The following is a 20,100-nucleotide window of genomic DNA, read 5'->3' on the forward strand; positions in this document are numbered from 1 at the left end:
CATTTATTAACACATTGTTTACTCTGTTCCGCATTTCTTTGTCTGTTGTTTGTGTTTTTGTGACTCATTTTTGTTCTCAGGTCTTTCCTGACAAAGACATTAATCTCACTGATTAAAAAAAAACATAGGATCAACGTAGGGATTTTGAAAGTACTCTAAAGGTTAATAAGTAAGAAATAACTTGTAAAAGCAAAGTATTCCCTCCGATAAAAATGTTTGTGTATAACAAAGTATATATATATGTGGCAAAAAACAACAACAAAGAGACAGGTTCTCAACTCACACCAAAGCTGCCAGCAAGACCAGAGGGAAAACAGCTGGTTTACTTGGGAGGGCTGGTCGTAACTGGATTTACTGCTTTTTTTACACAATTAGCCAGAATTGACTGGTTAAGCACAAAAAACATAGTATTCAGCTAAATTTTATTATATAGGAGTAGTTCACAACAACAATCATCTGAAGGTTTTGCTGGAGTAATTTTCCACAACATTTACCTTTTGTTTGTTCAGTTCTAGCAAAAAAAAGCCCAAACCGACAAGAATTTAACCGCCACCGTGTCACCATGTGAATGTATTTTCATATGATTGCAATTATGTGGGTCAAACCTTAGAGGGATTTCCCTACTTGGGAGTGACCTTCACAGGCTGTAATGAGAAAAGAAGACATGCCCTCTTTGGGTGACGATACATTTAAACAGGCAGAGTGGTAAAAAGAAAGACCCTTGGGGTGTTTAAATGCTAAACAGGCAAAAACAACCCTCCACGCTCCTCATCTTTTGATCTGCCACCTTTTTAAATGGAAAACAGGTCCAATTAATTCAGCATAATATAACCTAAGTCTGCCACCCAAAGACAGATTTAAAGGTTGCTGCTGTAACAGTCAAGTAGCCCCCAGTCAATTCACCATGACAGTTTTTCAGTTTTCTTTATTTATTCGTTCATTTTAAAAGATACAAAGGCCAAACACAAGGTCCTCTTAGAAACACAAGACTGGAATAATAATTTTTTTTTTTTTTTTTTAAAGCTTCAAAACCAGCCAAAATTCAAAGGTCAACAGTCAGTAACTCATAATACATAAAACACATCAATATCATCAGTTTCTTTTTGATCAATCAGAAAAAAGGCCAGAACAGGGGAACAAGATATCTATAACTTCAATGCTGATGACTATCTAGAAAAAATGTCACCAGTAAAGTGGAAACTTAAACTGAGCAACTATTAACCAATAAAACGCATGCAGACGTGGATAAGAGGGCTGCCTGCTGCCTGGAATCATCTGCGCCGATAATAAATACTGTACAGTGTTTGACACCGACATCTATCCGCGACCTCTCAGTGGCACTGCTGTCCCCTCATGCATTTTTTAGGGATCCTGAATTAATATTTATTGTCATCAAAACTAACACAGTATAATATTGCACAAGCCCATAATTCATAATTCATGGGGTGGAAAGGTTTAGAATACTGTGACAGGGTGGCAGAAAGCTGATGATATGGAGGCTTGTGTCATGTCCAGTGGAAGCGTTAAAATCAGCTTTAATTTGGTATCTTATCAGCAGGGCTGCAGCTTTGAACTGGAGGCATAATGCTGGACCCAAAGTAAATGATCTGCTGCAAACATTAGCGTCTACCAATCCAGGCAGATCCCAGTACAAACGTACTGCGTATATGAATGTTAAACCCAAACCCCTTCCCCCCTACACACGCACACACACCACTTTCAAAACTCAGTTTAATCCAACAGACACTGAACTGCAAACTTGATTTCTCTGCTGCTTACCTCTACACATAACAGCAAAATCTATGTTTGTTCTTCAATGCACAGCACAGTTTTTTTTTTGGTTTTTAATACTTTCAAAACACGAACATAAAAGTGCCATAAAAAAGTGAAACTGTGTGAACACGACTAGAAGCAGGGCCGAGTGAGTGAGTGAAAGAGGAGTGTTCAGTAGCATTTGCTGTACATTTGGAGCAGATCTACCTTGACCTGAGACGACATCCGTTTAGTTTTAGGCTTGCATCTGGTAATACATATATTTACAGATTTAATACTGTTATTTCAGTAAAACATAAGTTGAGTAGGGGGTCCAGATCTGAGACTTTTATAACCAGAACACAAATGTGACTTTATAAAAGTAAAATATATATGCTATAGCTAATAACACATGAAAGACTGCAATAACTGTAAAAAAACAAAAAACATTTTCTGAGTGATCTTAAATGTTTTGAAAAATTTTATCCCCTCTAATGACTGCAGCATGTGTTTGAACGATTTGCAAATAAAGAAAAAAGTGTTGTTTTTGTCTTTCATATATTAATTACCTCTTAATTATCTTAAACCTGCTGTCTTTTGTTTAAAATATCTGATCCCGGATGTCTCCTCAGGTATTTTAGATCACAAGCGAAGTGACTCTATAGGTTTGTAATGATGGAGACTTAAACACATTTGATTCCTCTTTCTGTTCTGTGTGTCAGCACCAGTGCACCATATACTAGATTTTTATAAATACAACAACAACCTGAGGATGTGCTGGCAAAAAAATATGTGTGGATTGCATCTTTATTTGAAGCATCCAGGTCAAGAATTTACTCTTGTACAAAAAAGGAACACTATTCTGTTAGTGGCTGCTATACTAAAGCTTGGAACTAGATATTAAATAGATATTAAACATCTTAAAGCAGCCCTGAAAAGGAACAAAAGGTAACAAACCAAGAATTTAACTCTTTAAACCACTGGTGAGAAAGACTAGTACTACTCTAAGACTGACCTTGAGATTTCCAGTCTCACATTTTTTTTTTTTGCCAAGCAAAATAAAATATTACAAGCTTTTAGTTTGTTGTGAGTAAATTTGGTCGTTTTTTCAAATAAAAATACATTTTAAAAAATCTGGTTATTTGCCAATATGTTAATCATATATTAATTATTAGATATTATGTTCAGATTAAGTTTTGTCCATAACCCTCAGTGTAACTTCAAAAGATAATATATATTCTGTGTTTCTTCAGGGGAGCTCAAGGGTTCATTTAAAGGACATGTGCAAGCTGTTTTAATGGAGCATATATACATCACCAGCTGTGGGTCTCGGAGGTTCCATGTTCCACAAAGAACAGATTTAAGATCAGAGTCCAGGTAGCACCAACTGGTACAGCAGCAGTCGCGTTACCCCTGACCTCAAACACGGGGATTAGGGACACAATAATTTTATTTATATTTTGCCAATAGATTGGATCATATCTGTCCATAGATCTGCTTCCTGAAAAGATCCCAGATTTGGTTCAGGTGGAAAAGATGAATGATCAGTTCAGGAAACAAAAACAGAGGGCACACGTGGACTTCTGGTAACACTGGTTAGGGGCAACAACTCCCACCTCCGGCCAGCCAGGGTTTAGGTCATGGTGTGCTACTCTGGTGTTTGCTGCCCTCTAGGGCTGAGAGCAAGGCAGTGCAGGTGTGGCTCAACAGGGAGAAAGAAAGGAGGGAATTAAGAGGGAAGGGAGGAAAGCAAAGAGAGGGGAAGGAGGTAGAGAAGAGGAGGTAGGGGGGGGGGGGACAACGCTACTCGTCACAGCCCAGAAGCTCCATTCGCAGGGTGATGTGGTCATGCCACTCCCACGGCAGGATGCGGACATATCGGGCGTAGAACGGCGGCTCAAAGATGTTCTTTTTGTGAACGTTGTTGTCGCTGTTGCCTGGGAAAATCTGAAGAGAAGAAAGTGATTAATTAACACAACAGTTTCACATGTTGTTGCAACAGTAAAACCGCCTTAATTTACTGTGTAAAGTTATTAAGATCCATTAAGATATTTTAGTTGCAAAAGTAAAAAAGGAACATGGGATCTAAAACCATTGTCAACATAAAACACAAAATTCAAAATGAGATCATAAAGTCATAAATGTTTTATTGATTAAATCAGAGCCACGCCTCAGTGTGACCTAATCTGGCCATATACTGCCTGCATCTGCAGATCAATTGATTTTTTGGATGTAATGGAAATGAATACACACAGAAGACTAATCAGTCCCAGTGACAGCATAACTGGCTCCAGATGCAGACAAGTACATCAGATACAGATTTCGTTGTTATTCAGTTTTTTGCTTTATTTAATTATTTACCGATTACAAAAAACACACGGTTAAAGTAAGAGCTGTTTGGGTACCATGACTGGAAGGTACACAAGATTGGGCAGATGGTTTTAATGTTGTGGCCAGTCTAGGTGTGTTAAGTTTTACTCAGTAATTAGAAGAACATTTAAATTCATTTTGTTCCCCTGTGCTGTTGGACCGACCTTGTCTGTCTTTGTGGTCTCGTCCTTAACTATGGTCCACAACTGTCCATCATCACTGTGGGCGACTTTGAAGGCTGTGACAAACTGGACAGAGCCAAAGTCTTTGGCTCCCTGTGTGATGATTCCTGTGATCCTCTTGGTAGACTGAAGGTCAACCTGAGGTCATAGACAAAAGAAAAGAACCTTTACATGAGTAGAATGCATTAAATAAAAACCAGTGTGCAACTCTGGCCAGTCTTCTCCCACCTGTATCCACTCAGACCGGTTGTTGGTAGCAGCAGTCCAGGCGTTGGTCTTGCCCTGTTTGTCCAGCCGGGCGTAGTGAGGGTGCCAGGTGAAGGCCTCAATGCCCCAGGTGCGGAAGGTGCTGGAGGCTGTAATCTGGCGATCAGACACCAATCTGGACTTCATGCCCATTGGCTCTGAACAACCTGAAGCGTTTGAATACACTGTGGAGGTGAGACCAGGCAGAGAAGAAGAGACAAAGGAAAGAGAGAAAAGAGGAATGGAAAGAAAGAGAAAGAAAGAAAGCATGATAGACAGAGGACGGAGAGGAAGCAGCCCAAGGCCAGCCAGTGATGCAAAGCGACAGACAAATGAGCAAGGACAAAATGTGGGTGTTTCTCAACTCTTTGTTGCGGCTGGCTGGAATCATTTATATTTCATAATGTATTGACCTAACCCTTAGACCAACTACATTTCTTCTACAAGACAGTCTTGCTATTTAGCTGCCATTTTAGGCTAACAACATTGGGCTTTTGTCTAAATGAATGTTTTAATTTCATGGGGACATAAAATCATATACTTGGAGTGCCTGGCTCAGCTCACCAGAGCACTGCCATGTTTGTTCACACCAAGGATAAAGCAAGCTAAAAAAAAACCACTACATACACTTTCCTTCATCTTCATTATGAATACTATTAGTTATGCCCACCAACCCGCAGTTTAAAATTACATGAGCTTCAACTCTGAGCATGCAACAAGATGAATGGCTTATTAGTTTTTTGGTTTTGCTGGGCCCAAAGATTTCTACTTTTCTTTGTTCTATAACGTCTCTGCTCTTACCCAATCACACCTGAGGCTGACAAACACCCACTGGATGAGGAGAACATTAGGTTTTACAGTGACTGGAGGTCCACAGTATTCTTACTTTATGTAATTTTACATGTGCAGAATAAAGACCTTAAAAAAAAAGAAAAATGCGTGGAGCTCAGTGTAATATTTAAAGGCTGTAACAGACTTTTAATGAGTGATGGGTTAGTGGAACAGCTGAGCATGCATGTTAAATGAACAGGGGTCAAAGCTGCATGAAAAATATTTAGCACAAGCAGCTGAATATTAAAACAGCATCTTTACAGTTGAGCTGATTCACTCAACAGCGTTGAAGCAAGTCAGTGAATGTAAAACAAACAGTGCTAGATTAGGTAATGAGCATTTCGCATTAAAGTCAATGTGAAAGTATTAGTATGTTGTAAAGTGATTAAACCAAAAACACATGCTGGTCGGGATCTCGTGTTACACAACTGTGGAATCATGCAGAAACTGAAGTTCAGTGGAAGAAGAACACACACTGATAAGAGACAACAAAGAGAAACAGATGTCTGACAGTGCAACGAGGCCAGCAAGACTGAAGGAACTACATGATAATGATAAAAGGAAAAGAAAGATGAATATGCTTCTACTGAAATACAGAAGACTTCAAAGAACCACATATTACATCAGCCTCCTGGGGTGACAACATTGGGACGATGAATATGATGAGTCTTTTACCAATTAGCATCCAATATGTTGCGGTATATATAATCATATGGTTTTAATAAATTCTTTAGGGAACATCTTAGACTCAGACAGCACACAGCTGCGTTCAGAGCTGGCAAACAGTATTACCCTGCGCATGACATCGTTTGATCATAATTAACCGCTCAATGCAAAACTGAAATAATTAGTGACAAAACATAGGAGATAAATGCCAGCAGAAAAAAGGCTGTTGGATTTCCCTTCCTGAAAACTTCCTCCCACATTAAGCCTGCATGTTAAAAAGCTTCTTTCAGTCACTAACAAACCTCAATAAACTGAGAACCTAACATGTGTGCGCGGCATGTGTACAGCGGACGTTTTCTTTGTGAATTTACCGTTGAGTTCACAGCCCACCAGCTCCATGCGCAGAGTGCAAGCCTTACGACACACAACGGGAATGATGCGGATGTACTGGGCAATGATCGGGGGGTCAAAAATGTTAGTCTTGGTGCCGTCATTGTCCATGTTCCCCACAAAAATCTAGGAGAGAGGTGGGAGCAAGCAAACTGTGTCAACTGCACCATCAGGTGAGTGTTAGCAACCATTGTTAGTAGCTTTGTGACCTAGCTTGAATAAACTTCTGCTTTCAAGCTGATGCAGTCAAAAGTGTGGCATTATAGTAACCGTAGAGTATTACCAGATTTATCTGTGTGGTGTGTGATATATTATTTATTTGTAAAGGAAAGTCTTTTATCACTGTGGAATCTGTCTTGTTTGGAACAGTTACTGCAATTCTAACATAAAGCAATGGAAACCAGACTTTTCAACTAGAATACTGTGTGTTTTATTCTTCTGTTGCCTTACATAGTCTTTTCTCTGTCCATCTGTTCTGTACATGGTGTATGTCCTGCCGTCCAGGCTGGAGGCCACCTTGAAGGCCTTGATAAACTCAGCTGTGCCCATGCGACTGGCGCCCTGTGTCACAATTCCTGTGAAGCGCATCTTTCTTTGCATGTTGATCTGGAAATGTAGAAATGGATGACGGTAAGATGAGTCTCCCTTCCCTTTAAATCAAATAGTTTTCAAAATATCAAAAACATAAGAGGTAAAATGAAGCAGTCCAAACAAAAAGCTCTGCATACTGTGAGAATATGTTAAAAGTTTATGATTGAAATGCATTTGTTCTAAATCTCGATGATTCCAGACCCTAATTTCTCACCAGCCTTTATTTATTATTGTCAGTCTACATGGTCAGTTTTCTAACTGCCTGCGTTACACTCATAATCTACTGTATAACTATTCTCACTTGTATCCATGGGTTCTTGTCATGTGCGGCAGCACTCCAGGCATTAACCAGTCCCTTGTTGTGGAGGCGGGCAAGCTCAGAGCCCCAGCGCTGCAGGCCCAGTAGGCTGTAGCGGACTGATGAGGCTGAGATCTGTGACTCGGCAATGCCCCCTCCCTCCATGCCGAGAAGAGAAATACAGCCTGAAGAAAGAGCCTGGAGTTAGGTTAAAGTTTACTTCCATTTCATTTCTGTTTCTGAGATATGGAGCTGAATAAACATTATGTCACAATGCAGTCTTCACGTTCTTCACGTGGTGCGAAGCCTATGAGATAGTTTTACTTTTACTACGCCTCACTCCCCAGTATCATACCAGTCTTGGGGTCTGATATGTCAGCAGTGCTGCTGCCCTGCGTGGCTACCTGCTGATTCAACTCCTTCACAACCGCTGCATCCACCTGTACTAGTAATCAACCTAATTTATATAGGTGACATGTCTGTGTTGGTAATGTAATTGGCAGCTAGAGGCTCTATAGAAGATTTTCTGCTGTTGCTTTTTAATTCTTCACTTATAACCAAAATTGTGTTTTCTTTGACAACAAAACTGAAATTAGTTTATTATTTATTTATTAAGTCCAAGTGAATGTCTGTATCAAATCAGTACCAACAACACATTTCTCAAGTATCATATTCAGAAGAATTGGCTCAAGGGATGAAGAACTCCCCCCAAAATTCTGCATCTGACGGTCACCAATGGAGAGGCATGTAAAAAGTCAGTATCTGGTCTCACACACGTGATGTGTATGCATAACTTTTACTAGCCTGAACCATAAAATCATTAGGGATGCAGAGCACTGAATCAGCCTAATTGAACAAAGCATTGATTTCGCATTTTGAACAGACCATCTTTATGTTGAGCATTGATCATCATAAAACCCCAGCAGCTTGGCCACCATCCCCTATCCTCTTTAGTGTCGTGCACTTCCTTTAATCACAGTGCTTCTGTTACATTAGCAATATTAAAGCTAAGAAGATATGGAGTTTTTTTATTGCCATCTAAAAAATGTCTTTGTTTTTTAGCTATTTATCCCTCAAAGCATTTTGTCATACCAAGTGCTTGTCTGACACTTACGAAGTTGGCAGTGTTTTCCTACATAAGGGGAAGGGCAGTGGCATTTGAAATCTCCATCCAGGTCTCTGCAGGTACCGCCATTCTCACATGGCTGTCCAGCGCAGTCATTTACATCTACAGGGAGATAAATCACAGTCAGTGTTGTTACAGGACAGGTCAACTATAGGTAAGTTTAAAAGCAGATTATGGTTAGAAGTGTGAGTGAGCTGCATATCATGCTTGAGAAACAGAGTTCAATATTCAATCATCTGATTTACAGTAAGGTCACCTCATGCTGTGCCAGCAGAACTGGAGCTGTAGAGAGGTTAGTGAGACGAGCTTAGTCCTAGGTCAGAAAATGCAAACTTGACAGATATATTTGACATCAAAGAGACTACTGCACATGAGATCGTGTGTTTTAGGTGTAGATTATAAAACAAATCTCCCAGAAGTAAATGTGTCATTATAAGAAATCTCTGACTCCATTTCTGGATGCTCAAAGTAGAATAGATGATCTTCTGGAGAATCATTTCAGTGCCTTGAATGTGTTCATTTTGCTGTAATTCTTTGCATCACCTCTTGATGGTACCCTTACAAACATTATGTGTCCCACTTAAAAACTGTAGCACAGAGAGGGGGACAAATCAGCAGAATGAAAATGGGACTAAACTCCTTTTCATCTCACCCACCACAACTGTCAGTGTGACTAAACCGGCACTGAAGGCACTCTATATTGACCACATTCAGGACCAAGGCACAAATGATGCTGGTTGTACAGATGACTGCACACAAAAAGCAGAATTTCAGACCAAATCTCTAAAGCTTTAATCCTGAGTGCTTGTTATTACGCAGGGAAATGCACGCAAACAACTCAGCACATTGATGTAATGTTTCTAACCAACAAACATGCACACACAGCAGCATCTTCCTGCCCACATGCTCTCTCTATAAATAGCTCTGTGTCCAAACATTCATTTTCAAACGTCACAGGAGGAATATAGTCATTTTGAAATGTGCATCCGCAAACTCTGGATAATGAGGTCCACAGCTGTGACACTTCTAGCTCGGGGAGCTCATCACATAAAACTGACTATTTTAGCAGCTGAATATTTTAAACGCATGTTGCAAATAGCCTCTTAGATCACTTTGTTGTTGTGAAAAAAAAATGTTAGCAGCTACCTCTGTCTATATCCAGGCATGCTGGTATTTCCTGTATCAGAGCACTTTTACATTTTACTATAACAATTTATTACAGCATAATTGTTTTTATTATTATTATTATTGTTTTATTTTTTTTTACATGCACTGGATCGTTAGAACATTCGAAACTACAGAAACAGAAAAAAGGAAAATAAAATAAAATGTGTAGGATGAATGTAGCACATGGTGTATGAATACTTGCACTTTGCTAATTCATGGGTAGAAACAGTCAAAAGTTAAAGGTCAATCTTCCATTTTTATTTACTTTAAAACTTATTTAAAATCAGACAGCTGTTTTCTGGGGCGAGAGGCTTTGTGGGGACAAACTGAGTTCTTGTCACAAATAAGTGAGATGATCTGTGAGGTTTCAAAGAAAACAAACCAGACAACATTAGTAAGACAAACTCTTGTCAAGTTCTGAGGAGCGTCAGCTGGTGGCCCTCCTCCTGTAAGAGGATTGAGGACCAGGAGGACCACACAGCCTTGTCAGATCCAGGCGCTAATCCATTTATCCATCCATCTGATAAAAGGGGGAGGAAAGAAGAGAGGGAGAAAACAGGCAAGGGAAATGTTGCAAAATGTATGACCTGCACGACTAAAAGAAAAACAATACTGCCTGTTCTGTGCGTAGTAGCATCCCAGTATCAGCTAACTGTTTGTACATATAGATTTTAGTGGGACGAGTGCGTGGTAGCTAAACAGGCCAGCTCTCTATGGCTGGGATCCAACAAACCCTATCACGTTTAAGGGAAACGGCACACTACCACAATATTTAGAGTGTCAATATCTGTCTCAGCATGAAGCGAAAACCAATAGAGATCTCACGTGGCTTGTTTGAAATCTGACCCTGATCGAAGCACAGCCAAGGTCCGCTGGCAGCGCTTGTGGTGATCACCAAAGCTGTCTGCATCCTGGATCTGTGCTGCAGCAGAGTGGGATGAGGTGCCAGCTTGCATCTGACAGTCCAAACCTGCTTTGGAGTTACTCTTTTAAAAGTGTCGTGTTCTCCATATCTCACAGTGTGAGACTAGACCTTACAAGGTTCTCAAAGTGAGCTCTGAAACTAAACGATTGATGTGATTTTACAACAAAACAGAAACCCTTCTCCACAAAGACAAAGAGTAGCAACACACCAAGGACGTTACTTAAGAACCTTCTGAAACTTATTTATATGAAACTGCTAAACTCAGTATAAATGCTAGCAACGTTCGACCTTATTATTTTTATAAAATTTAGCACAACTATTAAACAGGAACAAAGTCATTTATTCAAACTAAAGCCAACATGAAGTGACAAGATTACATATTTTAATCACTTCTCATACTGTTGCCATGGTACAGTAACCAAGAGCTGCTCTTAACCCCAGTGGCATTATTAAATTTAAAAAAAAGGCTGAAATGTGTTATTTTCTGTGTGCTGTGAACTGAACAGACTGTTATAGCACAGCCTATAACAGTCTGTCCCACCATAACACCAAAGCTTCTATAGTGAAACATTTTACTATCTATATTACTGCATCTCCACACTCTTGTATGATGTATTCATTATTCATGACTTCATGTCCTTGTGGCTTAAAAGAAAAAAGAAAAGAGAAGGGGAAGTTTGACGGATTTCAAGGTTCCCTGCAAAACCCTTCTAAAGATAGAAGTAATCTAAAGTTAAACACCACATTATATTTACATATTTACACAAATGTGGTTGGTGTACTTTCTTGAGGATCTTGGGCAAAGCCACTCGACTCACTACAATTTCAAATAAAAACACAGCAGGCTCCTCTAATCTATCATAACTTCATGGGTGAATGCCATAAGTCTAGTTTTTTTTAAAGCCAACTCGCTTAATAAAATTTTAAATATTACTCAAATATGTATACTTATTTAGTGGACGGAGAATGTTTTACTTTTGACAAATTCCTTTTACTTTAAAAATAACTTAATGTCAAGAACTAATATAAAAAAAATACATAATTTTACTTCACTTCATCCATCCAAGTTGTAATGTCTTTATTTTCATGGAAGCAACCTCTATGGTTAATTGTGACTACCCACCTTTACTAGTCTGTTTGTTTTTTACCTGTGAGGCTTCAGCCTCTTATCAAAACACCTGACAGCTGTGTCGTGATTCTTAAGATCATGTAGTGATTCCACATAAGCTGCTTTGAGTTCCTATTAGGTCAACAGGGTTTCTTAAATGCAGACTGTAGAGAACCAAAAAAATATATGCCAGGCACAACAGAGTTCACGACGGCACAAACACACATGAAACACACACCCTGTATTCCACAGGGGGCATGTGTCCCAGACTGTCCGCACCACCACATCCTGGGAGGAGTTGAAAACTCTCCCAAAACAAATGAGAGATCAGAACACTCATAGACACACCCTTTTCTGGCCTCCGCACTGATTTCCAAGAAGTCGGAATAACTGTTCGGAAATGTGGGATTTAAAGACTGTAAGAAGAAAAAGACTCTTTCCCGTACTGTTTGCATTAATCTGCTTCGGTCTGAAGTGAAAAGCATTCAACATCCTTCTCTCTCTCTCTCTCTGCATCTCTATAACCCCCCATCCCCTCCCCGCCACCACACACACACACACACACACACACACACACACACACACAAATTCTGTACAACCCATAAAGGCTTTTAGGCCAATTTGATAGGACAATCAGAACTGCTGCAGTCAGACCTGAGTAGTGAGTGTGACATTGTAAGGAGGGCAGACTTAATTCACTGTTCCGCCTCCATGTTCGCTTTTTCACCCGGCAACAGAAGCAGCGCTGACGTTGCTAGCACTCAGCATGGACCGCCACTTTCTGTTGGCTAGACTGGCACGAGGGATAAACCATGTGTGTGTGTGTGTGTAAGTGTATGCTAAACAGTCTGTACATGAGATCATGAGCTGCGTGCGGCTGTTCATGTGGGATGTGCAGCCCACACGTGATTAAGCTGTTTTCCAGTAGATTTCTTGTTCCTTTGATGTGTTTCTCAAAAGAATTTTAGGCTGCGAATCTTGAAGTGGAGTTGAATGGTGCCATTTTGTACCCCCCATTCCCCGATCAGCCAATCTTCCACTTCTTTTCTGTTTCTATTTATAGTATTTTTTTTCCATGCAGTAGTTTGTGTGCGAACATCATCTCCTACATCTGGCTTCCAGTTTGCTGACACCTGCTTGTCAGGCTTTGAGCTTGACTGCTTTCTGATTAGCACCATCACTCCAATCACAGACTCCCATGCATTACCAATCCTATACAGCCTCACATTTCTGAATATTTTATTTTTCTGAAGTTCTGGCCTCATATTTCTGTCTGAATGTGCAAGTGTGAAGTGAATGTGAGAATGTTGGCTAAATGTTTAACTACACTACATCCCTGGGTTCACCACAGTCACCGGTTTTCTTCTTCCAGACTCCTTTTGCTTCACACAAACCATAGGAGCTGGCTGCCATGGTAGTTACTCCTTGCCCACACACACAGACATATTTTAGAGCACTTAAACTGTCAAACAAGTCATCAGAAGCTGTAAAATGAGGGGGACCTTTATGACCCAGCAGTCCTCAGGGGGGCTCTCAAACAGACATGGTCAAATAAATTCCACTCCTCATTATCCCTGAGGCACCATCTAATTAGTGTAAATGCCTGCCCCATGGAGGGCTCATACTCTGGCAGCTTAGCTAACATTAACTGCCAAATGACTTGTGAATGTATAGATTTTGATGAGCTGTGATTTGTGGTTTTTGAGGGGAAAAGAAAACAGAAACAGATTCCTTGGCTATGGTTTCTTAAATGAAAAAAAGAATGTCTTGAACTTAAATACACTCTGGGGACTGTAAATTAAAATAGATGAGAACTTGGAAGCAACCTAATTGACTCAGCGGGAATGATGCACAGCTTCACTGATATCTGAGCAAATGTTTTAGTATAACAAGACCCATCCCATCAGGGTGGTGGATCTAATGCTAAAATGATATCACTGCTGTTTTTGTGGTTGGCCTTGATTCATAAAGGACTATTTGTGCTGAGTTAGAGATAATGCTGAACTCAGCGGTTCCTTGTCTATAAGTGTATCTGTGAATGTAGCCAAATTCCTCAGCCTCCACATGCAGCCAGAGCGAACAGAGAGAAGTTGGATCCAAGAAGGAAAAGAGATAAAAGTGCAGCAAACACTCCTGTTTTCACTGTTACCTTTCTTTGAATTTAAATCTGCACCTTGGACACCTAGGACAGAAAAGCACACAGGTTCACACAAAAATACACTTTGAAGGTCTGACTTGCAAATGAGCTCTTTGAGCACGTGTGGTAACTGTCACTCTGCTGCCTTCTCCTGCAAACAGTAACCATCTGTCTGTGTGTGCAGGGGTGGAGGCAGCTGCAGGAGCGCAGCACGTTCCCATCCTTGTTTCGACTCTTTCAGGCTGACCCTGTTTAAAGCAACCTGGTCTGAGTGACGTCTGAAAAAGGATGACAACTGTCGGTCTGGTGGCCAGTACTCACAGCAGCTGTCTCCATGTTAGCGTATCACATTACACTGATCAATGTGGACGTCATTACACGTGCCAGTTAATGGCATGGCAAAGTATGTACTGCTGGTAAAAAACAAACAAACAAACAAACACACACACAATAGTAGCACAGTGGCAACACTGAGACTTAGGTCTGCTTATTACAATTTTCTCCACAAGTAAGCATCAGTAGAAGTCAAAAAAACTCTTCCAACATCCATTTTTTTTCAATTTTCATTCATAGTTGGCCTTCATTAAGTAGAGTTATTACACTACAGCAGCTCTACAAGGCCCACAAAAAGCCTGCCAGTATTTTATATTTGCAACCTACAACAGTCAAGAGGGAGCACAAACTTACTGTTCTGGCAGTGAACTCCATCAAAGCCTGGCTGGCATTTGCAGACATACTCGCTGAAGACATCACCTCGGCGGGAGTGGCCCGTCACCTCACAGATGGCATCATTCTTACATGGATTGGGGTTGCAAGGTCCTTTGGGTATTGAAAAAAGAGCCAAGTTTAACAGGGTTTAAGCAGTGTTCTATGTAATTTTTTAATGAAAGGGGTTTAACCTTGATTTAACAAAATTAAACTTGGGCTTCTGAAGTGGGGTATGCCAGAAAATGTTTAAGGAAAAACTAAGCAGTAAACTGTGAATCAGTCATCCTGCAGAGGCATAACATACCAGACTCAGTCTCATTGCAGGTTTCTCCAGAGAAGCCATCAGGACAGATGCAGATGAATGGAGACCCTGCCCCGGTCACACAGGTCCCACCATTAGTGCACACGTTCACCTCACAGAAATCACCTGCATACAGAGTGGAACGGTGGCAAGTTGAGTACTACATTTAAAATAAACTACTCTGCACAAGAACTGATAAAAAAGTACGTTCTTCTAGTGGGGAAATTGAATTAGATTTTTTTTAATGAAGCCAGCAGTGGTTTATTTGCTTCATTTCACATTTATAAATGCTTGACAGTTTACTTTTTCCCCTCAGCAAACATCTGATATCTCCAGGAGAATATTTCAGGACAGAAAATATGCTCACATACAGTAGGCAGGTTTAGCATTGGCTTTATGCGCCTTTACAATGAAGAAGCTATCCCTTTTTCACAAAGGAGTAGCTCCATATGTTAACATATTTTTAATAACAGATGCCTTCCTGACACAACCCCAATTGGATTTTTTGGTCTCGTCTTCCTTACAACAGGGATCCTTCACTGTTAGGTGTATGTGCAAACCACCACACTATGGAGCCACTATACATGTTTTTACTAATATTAAATTTTTGCTCATTTTTTAGCATTACAACTATAGTCTGAAGCCATTCAGTAAGAGTGTAACAACAATTAAACAACTAAAATGATGTTGTTCTGTTATCATATTTCCATTCTATTCCCATATTGTGTTTCTGAAGAGTAAACACCATGCTGCAGGCTGGAAGTGAGGGTTTTAAAAAGCTGAGTAAGCCATCACTACACTGTAAACACCACACAAACACTGGATGCTTCTACCAGAGTGTAACTGCTGCCAAGCCTGGACCTGACAATCTGGCTGCTCTCTGGGCATGAGGGAAATCATGTCAGTTAGTGTTCGGCGGAGGGGGAAAAAAGAAACAGAGGGTTTGTTGTGGTGTTTTAAGAGCATCATGACTGAATCAGGTCTGATTCACTCGCAGAGTTTTAGTCCAACAAAAAAGGGACGCCTCTAATTCAAACTATGTGTTACGTCTATTTGGGAATTACACCAGTGAAAAAAGTACAGTGAATTAACAATGAGCAAATGGGTATTTTACTTCCTGCATGCTCTATCAAAGCGCTTTTTCCTCCTCCTAAAGCAAACTTAGCGAGAAAGCATCTCACACAGCCATCAGCCCTTTATAGGGTTTAAATAACAAACCACATGTAATGACAATTTTCTGCAAATTAATACATAGTATTTTGGAAATCAACTTTAAAAAATGACAACTCTATATAGCTATTTTGACACTTCGAATAATACAGAGGAAGTCAATGATTTAGCGTCTTATAACACCCAAGATGACAGAGATGCCTTTTTAAGCAAACACTTTATCATCATTTAGATAATTGTTAAGGAAACTGAGGTTGGACCCCTTGGGACAAACTAGTGGTTTAATCACCACAGAGTCTGCCATACAGGCTAAGAAAGGAGTTCTGACCCTGTGTTTTGGTGGAGGAAATAAATATTTTTCCCCGCCTTCTAATATAAAGTTAAAGAACTGCATTTTAGCTATGCTGAGGGTATAATTATCATAGGCCACAGGGCCATAGCTAAAAATGGTATTTTGGAGAGACTAAATTTAATGCGCAAGGCCGCATGCTTCTAATGTGATCACACACATCCTTAGTTGTTCTTAAAAACAAAAACAAAACACAGAGTAACTTATTCAGTGCAAACTCTAGCCAACGTCGGAAGCACTACTCTTCAACGTGCACAAATGAATATTGTGTAGTCTGAGTATTGCATAGTCACTTATGACAATATGGACCTCATTTGTTATTACCAGCAAACAGCACTGAGGGAATTGCAAGAATCAGATCCATTTTACAAACATCCTGTTTGACTGTTTATCCATGAAGTGCCCAGCCCACGAATATCCCGGGTTATCTGTGCTGCATCCAGTGTCACAGCCCTTGAGTGCTTTCACATCTCGTGGGATTCTTAGGAAACAGGCCTGCCTGGCAGCACTAACAAATCCTTATCAAACAAAGTTGCTGCCTGTTTATCTTTGGGAAGGAACACATCCTCCCTTCCTCTGGAAACCCAACAGATAAAAATGAATAACAAAATATGTTTACAAAAAAATCAAATAAAGTTTGCAACAATCGGCATTTTATCTGTCTGTTTGTGGTATGATTTGACTTATTCAGCTGAAAATCTGCCTGGGTGTATTGAGGAAATGAAATTAATGACGCATCAAGTTAATGTGGTCCGCAAAGAGGCAGTGACCCAACCTGAAAAAATCCCTACAATGACACCATTGTCATTAAAAGTCACTTTACTGATGAGTGAAATGAGTGAAACTTTTGTTGTTCACACCTATTCATTTTAAGTATAATGAAATTGAAGAGTCACAAAGCAAACAAGTCATGGCTCTGAACTTAACCAGTTATATAACATATTGTTATATGCTGTGCAAATGCAACCACATGAACCCCAAGCTCTGTTATACTCTTCCAAGATACTTAAATCTTAAAAATATGTTTAAGTAAATGTTTTCTGTACTACAAGAGTACAGATATAGATGCATAATATTTGCTACAGTTATTAATGCAGTGAAAAAACAAAAAAGTACACCACTTCTACAAGTACCCAACATGGTGCCCCACTAAATCTAAACCACAGTGACAGATCAGGAAGGTATGTGGAGTGATGTTTGGCTGGAAAACCCAATTCCACAGGGCATTGTTTCTCTCACTTTTTATGAGTCACTGTCTGTGCCTTTCCCATGATGCCCCAGCCCTAGATTGAGGTCCAAACAGGGAGTTGGCTTTGGTATGAGCGTCTGTGATAAGTGTTGTGTTTACTTGGGGGGGGGACCAACAGATATTTCCCACATCACAGAAGGAGGAACCTTTACAGTTAACCAGCAATCTCAGTCAATCCTCTGTACCCTCTGATCACAATACAATTCAGATGGATAGACTGGAAAGAAGATGAGCACTTAACAAGGATGAGTAGGCTCCACAACAAGGGACTTTTTGGACTTACTGCATTTAATGTGCACCTTGAATGAGGAAGAAGACAGAGGAGTCATTTGAGGACATTAGGAATGTGGTGGACAAACTGAGGACACTTAATGAGTCCTCAGTTTGTCCACCAACTGAGGACTCATTAAGTGTCCTCAGTTTGTCCACCACATTCCTAATGTCCTCAAATGACTCCTCTGTCTTCTTGAGGTAACATAAAACTCTGGCCTCCGCACTGATGTCCGATCCATTTGTATTCCAAACGTAATCATTTGTGGGGACTGCACAGAGCATGCCATTTGCTGTGCACAAAATACACATAGCCAAGGGCAAAAAGTTTCTTTCATCCAAATTACCCCTGAGTTTCAAAGGAGACTTGGAGAAAAAAAAAAACAGTGGTGCACAAAACATAATACACTTAGACAGGTTAAAAAGACATTAAGGAATTACCTTATTAAATGTATTCAAAACAGGAGCTATCTGCAGCCATATGGAAGTAACTTGACTGTGGTCTGAGGGGTGATTAGTCTCATCAGCTGTATGTTAAGTGCAAAGAATGAGCGAGACCTGTCAGAGGTCAGGGGTTTGGAAGTCAATAATCTCAAAGGCAATGTCTCCATACTGTTGATATGCATGGTGAGAACAGAAAAACAGAACAGAAAAAAGAAGCGGACATGAGAAGTTCTTTTAGTGCAGGACAGAATGCAGCAAAGCACTGATACCAGTGTGTTACTGACGATATAACAACCTCATTTCTGGACCCAGGCATCTCCTCGACTGTGTGAGGCTCACAGCATTTCAACATGATGCTGTCAATGTTTCACTGTGGATATCATGCTAACACCAAACCATGCAGCAACATATTAACATGAGATCATGTCATGGATCTCAGGCGTTCTCTGTGGGGTTTTTTGTTTTGTTTTTTGTGTTCTTGCCATATGCCATAAGCACTCGTCCACTGTGGACCCTCAACATGTAGTTCTATTGAGAACCCTCCAAATGTTACTAGTATTTCGTTTTCTGGCTTTGTTTACATGCAAAGTTATATAAGTGCTGTACTTAAAAAAAAAACAAAAAAAACAACTTAACCTTTACATCAAAAACAGGCTCACCTTCAAATATCATACAAATCTACAAAAAACAGATTTAAATACAATCATCTTTACACGTTAACTAACTGGTTCATTTACGGTTAACGTCTCATGCCACTAAACCTAGCAAGCCTTGGTTTAGTTTACTATAACACCTAGGAGAACAGCTACGCTGATTGTTCTAATGGAGCGAAAAGAATTCAGACCATTTTTTAAACTTTCAATGGCGTCTCAGTGCTCATTTTCTATTGGGAATTGGAGGACCATTTGGACTCAGAAATGGCTAATGGTGTTGGTCTTAACAACTGGACTGAAAAGGTCCTGGGGTTTGAAAACAGCAAACATGCTGTACGCTGCTCTGACGTCCACACACTGGCATGCCAGGTCATACAGGCTGGCAGGCGAGTGTGGGAACTCAGTGTACCAGAAGGAGAAAAGCTTACATCATGTCCAAACACACACACACACACACACACGTCCAACCCTTGTTAAAACAGTTAAGGATGTGCTGAACTATAATAAAAATTCCTGTAGTACTGAGTGCTCAAGGAGCAAGCAGGGGAAACCTAAACACACAGGAAGTGGATGTGTTATGGCTGCCCAAAGAAGGTCCTGTGATAACCCAAGCCTTTTCAATATTAAGAATCAGCGGGACTCCAGCTGCAGGTGAGGTTTCTGTAATCTGCATTTGCTATTCTAGAGCACAGCCATCTGCTACTGCTCCCAAGAAAACAACAACGAAGGCCAGCCGCTAAAAATACACACTCAAACACACAGGCACACACGAGTCATGCACCATCAACAAAACAACACGCTCGTCTGTAGCTGACTACAGCTGAAATAGAGATAATAACTCCATAGTAACAACAGTTTTAACTGGATTACTCATTGGAGATGTAACCTTTGTGGCAATACCGTCAATAATTTGGCGTTCTTTTCTCCGACCATATGAATACAAAAAGTTTGTATAAACAACTCCTGATCTTGGATGCAAATCCCATCAATTTTCTACTTGGCTCCAGTGCTGAATGCACAAAAGACAGCGTGTAAAATATTCAGCATGGCAGATTGGAAAGTGGGGCGACAGACACTAATAACGTGTCCCGAATTAGATGATATTCCATATTGTTATGAAACATTGATTAAGGAAGCTATTCAAAATTCATATGGAATTTAAAAAAA

At 40.1% G+C, this 20,100-nt stretch overlaps 1 protein-coding gene across 4 annotated transcripts in view; it reads right to left on the reverse strand.

The window, feature by feature from the left end:
• Positions 1 to 907: 907 nt before the first annotated feature.
• Positions 908 to 20,100, reverse strand: part of mfge8b (milk fat globule EGF and factor V/VIII domain containing b) — a 22,976-nt gene continuing 3,783 nt past the window's right edge. Inside the window, exons 2-11 of one of the 4 annotated variants that reach the window (XM_005731470.2) lie at positions 14,802 to 14,924; positions 14,477 to 14,608; positions 13,802 to 13,834; positions 8,441 to 8,554; positions 7,330 to 7,511; positions 6,888 to 7,043; positions 6,419 to 6,563; positions 4,533 to 4,717; positions 4,287 to 4,442; positions 908 to 3,699 (exon numbers count right to left, since the gene is read on the reverse strand). In XM_005731470.2, the coding sequence (XP_005731527.1) occupies positions 3,556 to 3,699; positions 4,287 to 4,442; positions 4,533 to 4,717; positions 6,419 to 6,563; positions 6,888 to 7,043; positions 7,330 to 7,511; positions 8,441 to 8,554; positions 13,802 to 13,834; positions 14,477 to 14,608; positions 14,802 to 14,924 (1,370 nt within the window). In that variant the 3' untranslated portion in view covers positions 908 to 3,555. Of the gene's footprint in view, positions 3,700 to 4,286; positions 4,443 to 4,532; positions 4,736 to 6,418; positions 6,564 to 6,887; positions 7,044 to 7,329; positions 7,512 to 8,440; positions 8,555 to 13,801; positions 13,835 to 14,476; positions 14,609 to 14,801; positions 14,925 to 20,100 lie in introns of all 4 variants that reach the window. The other 3 variants (XM_013910424.1, XM_005731471.2, XM_005731472.2) reach the window with 3 other exon arrangements.

This window comes from Pundamilia nyererei, unplaced genomic scaffold (assembly GCF_000239375.1).
Source record: "Pundamilia nyererei isolate P.nyererei 1_Seehausen unplaced genomic scaffold, PunNye1.0 scaffold00043, whole genome shotgun sequence".
In the NCBI taxonomy this organism is placed as follows: Eukaryota; Metazoa; Chordata; class Actinopteri; order Cichliformes; family Cichlidae; genus Pundamilia; species Pundamilia nyererei.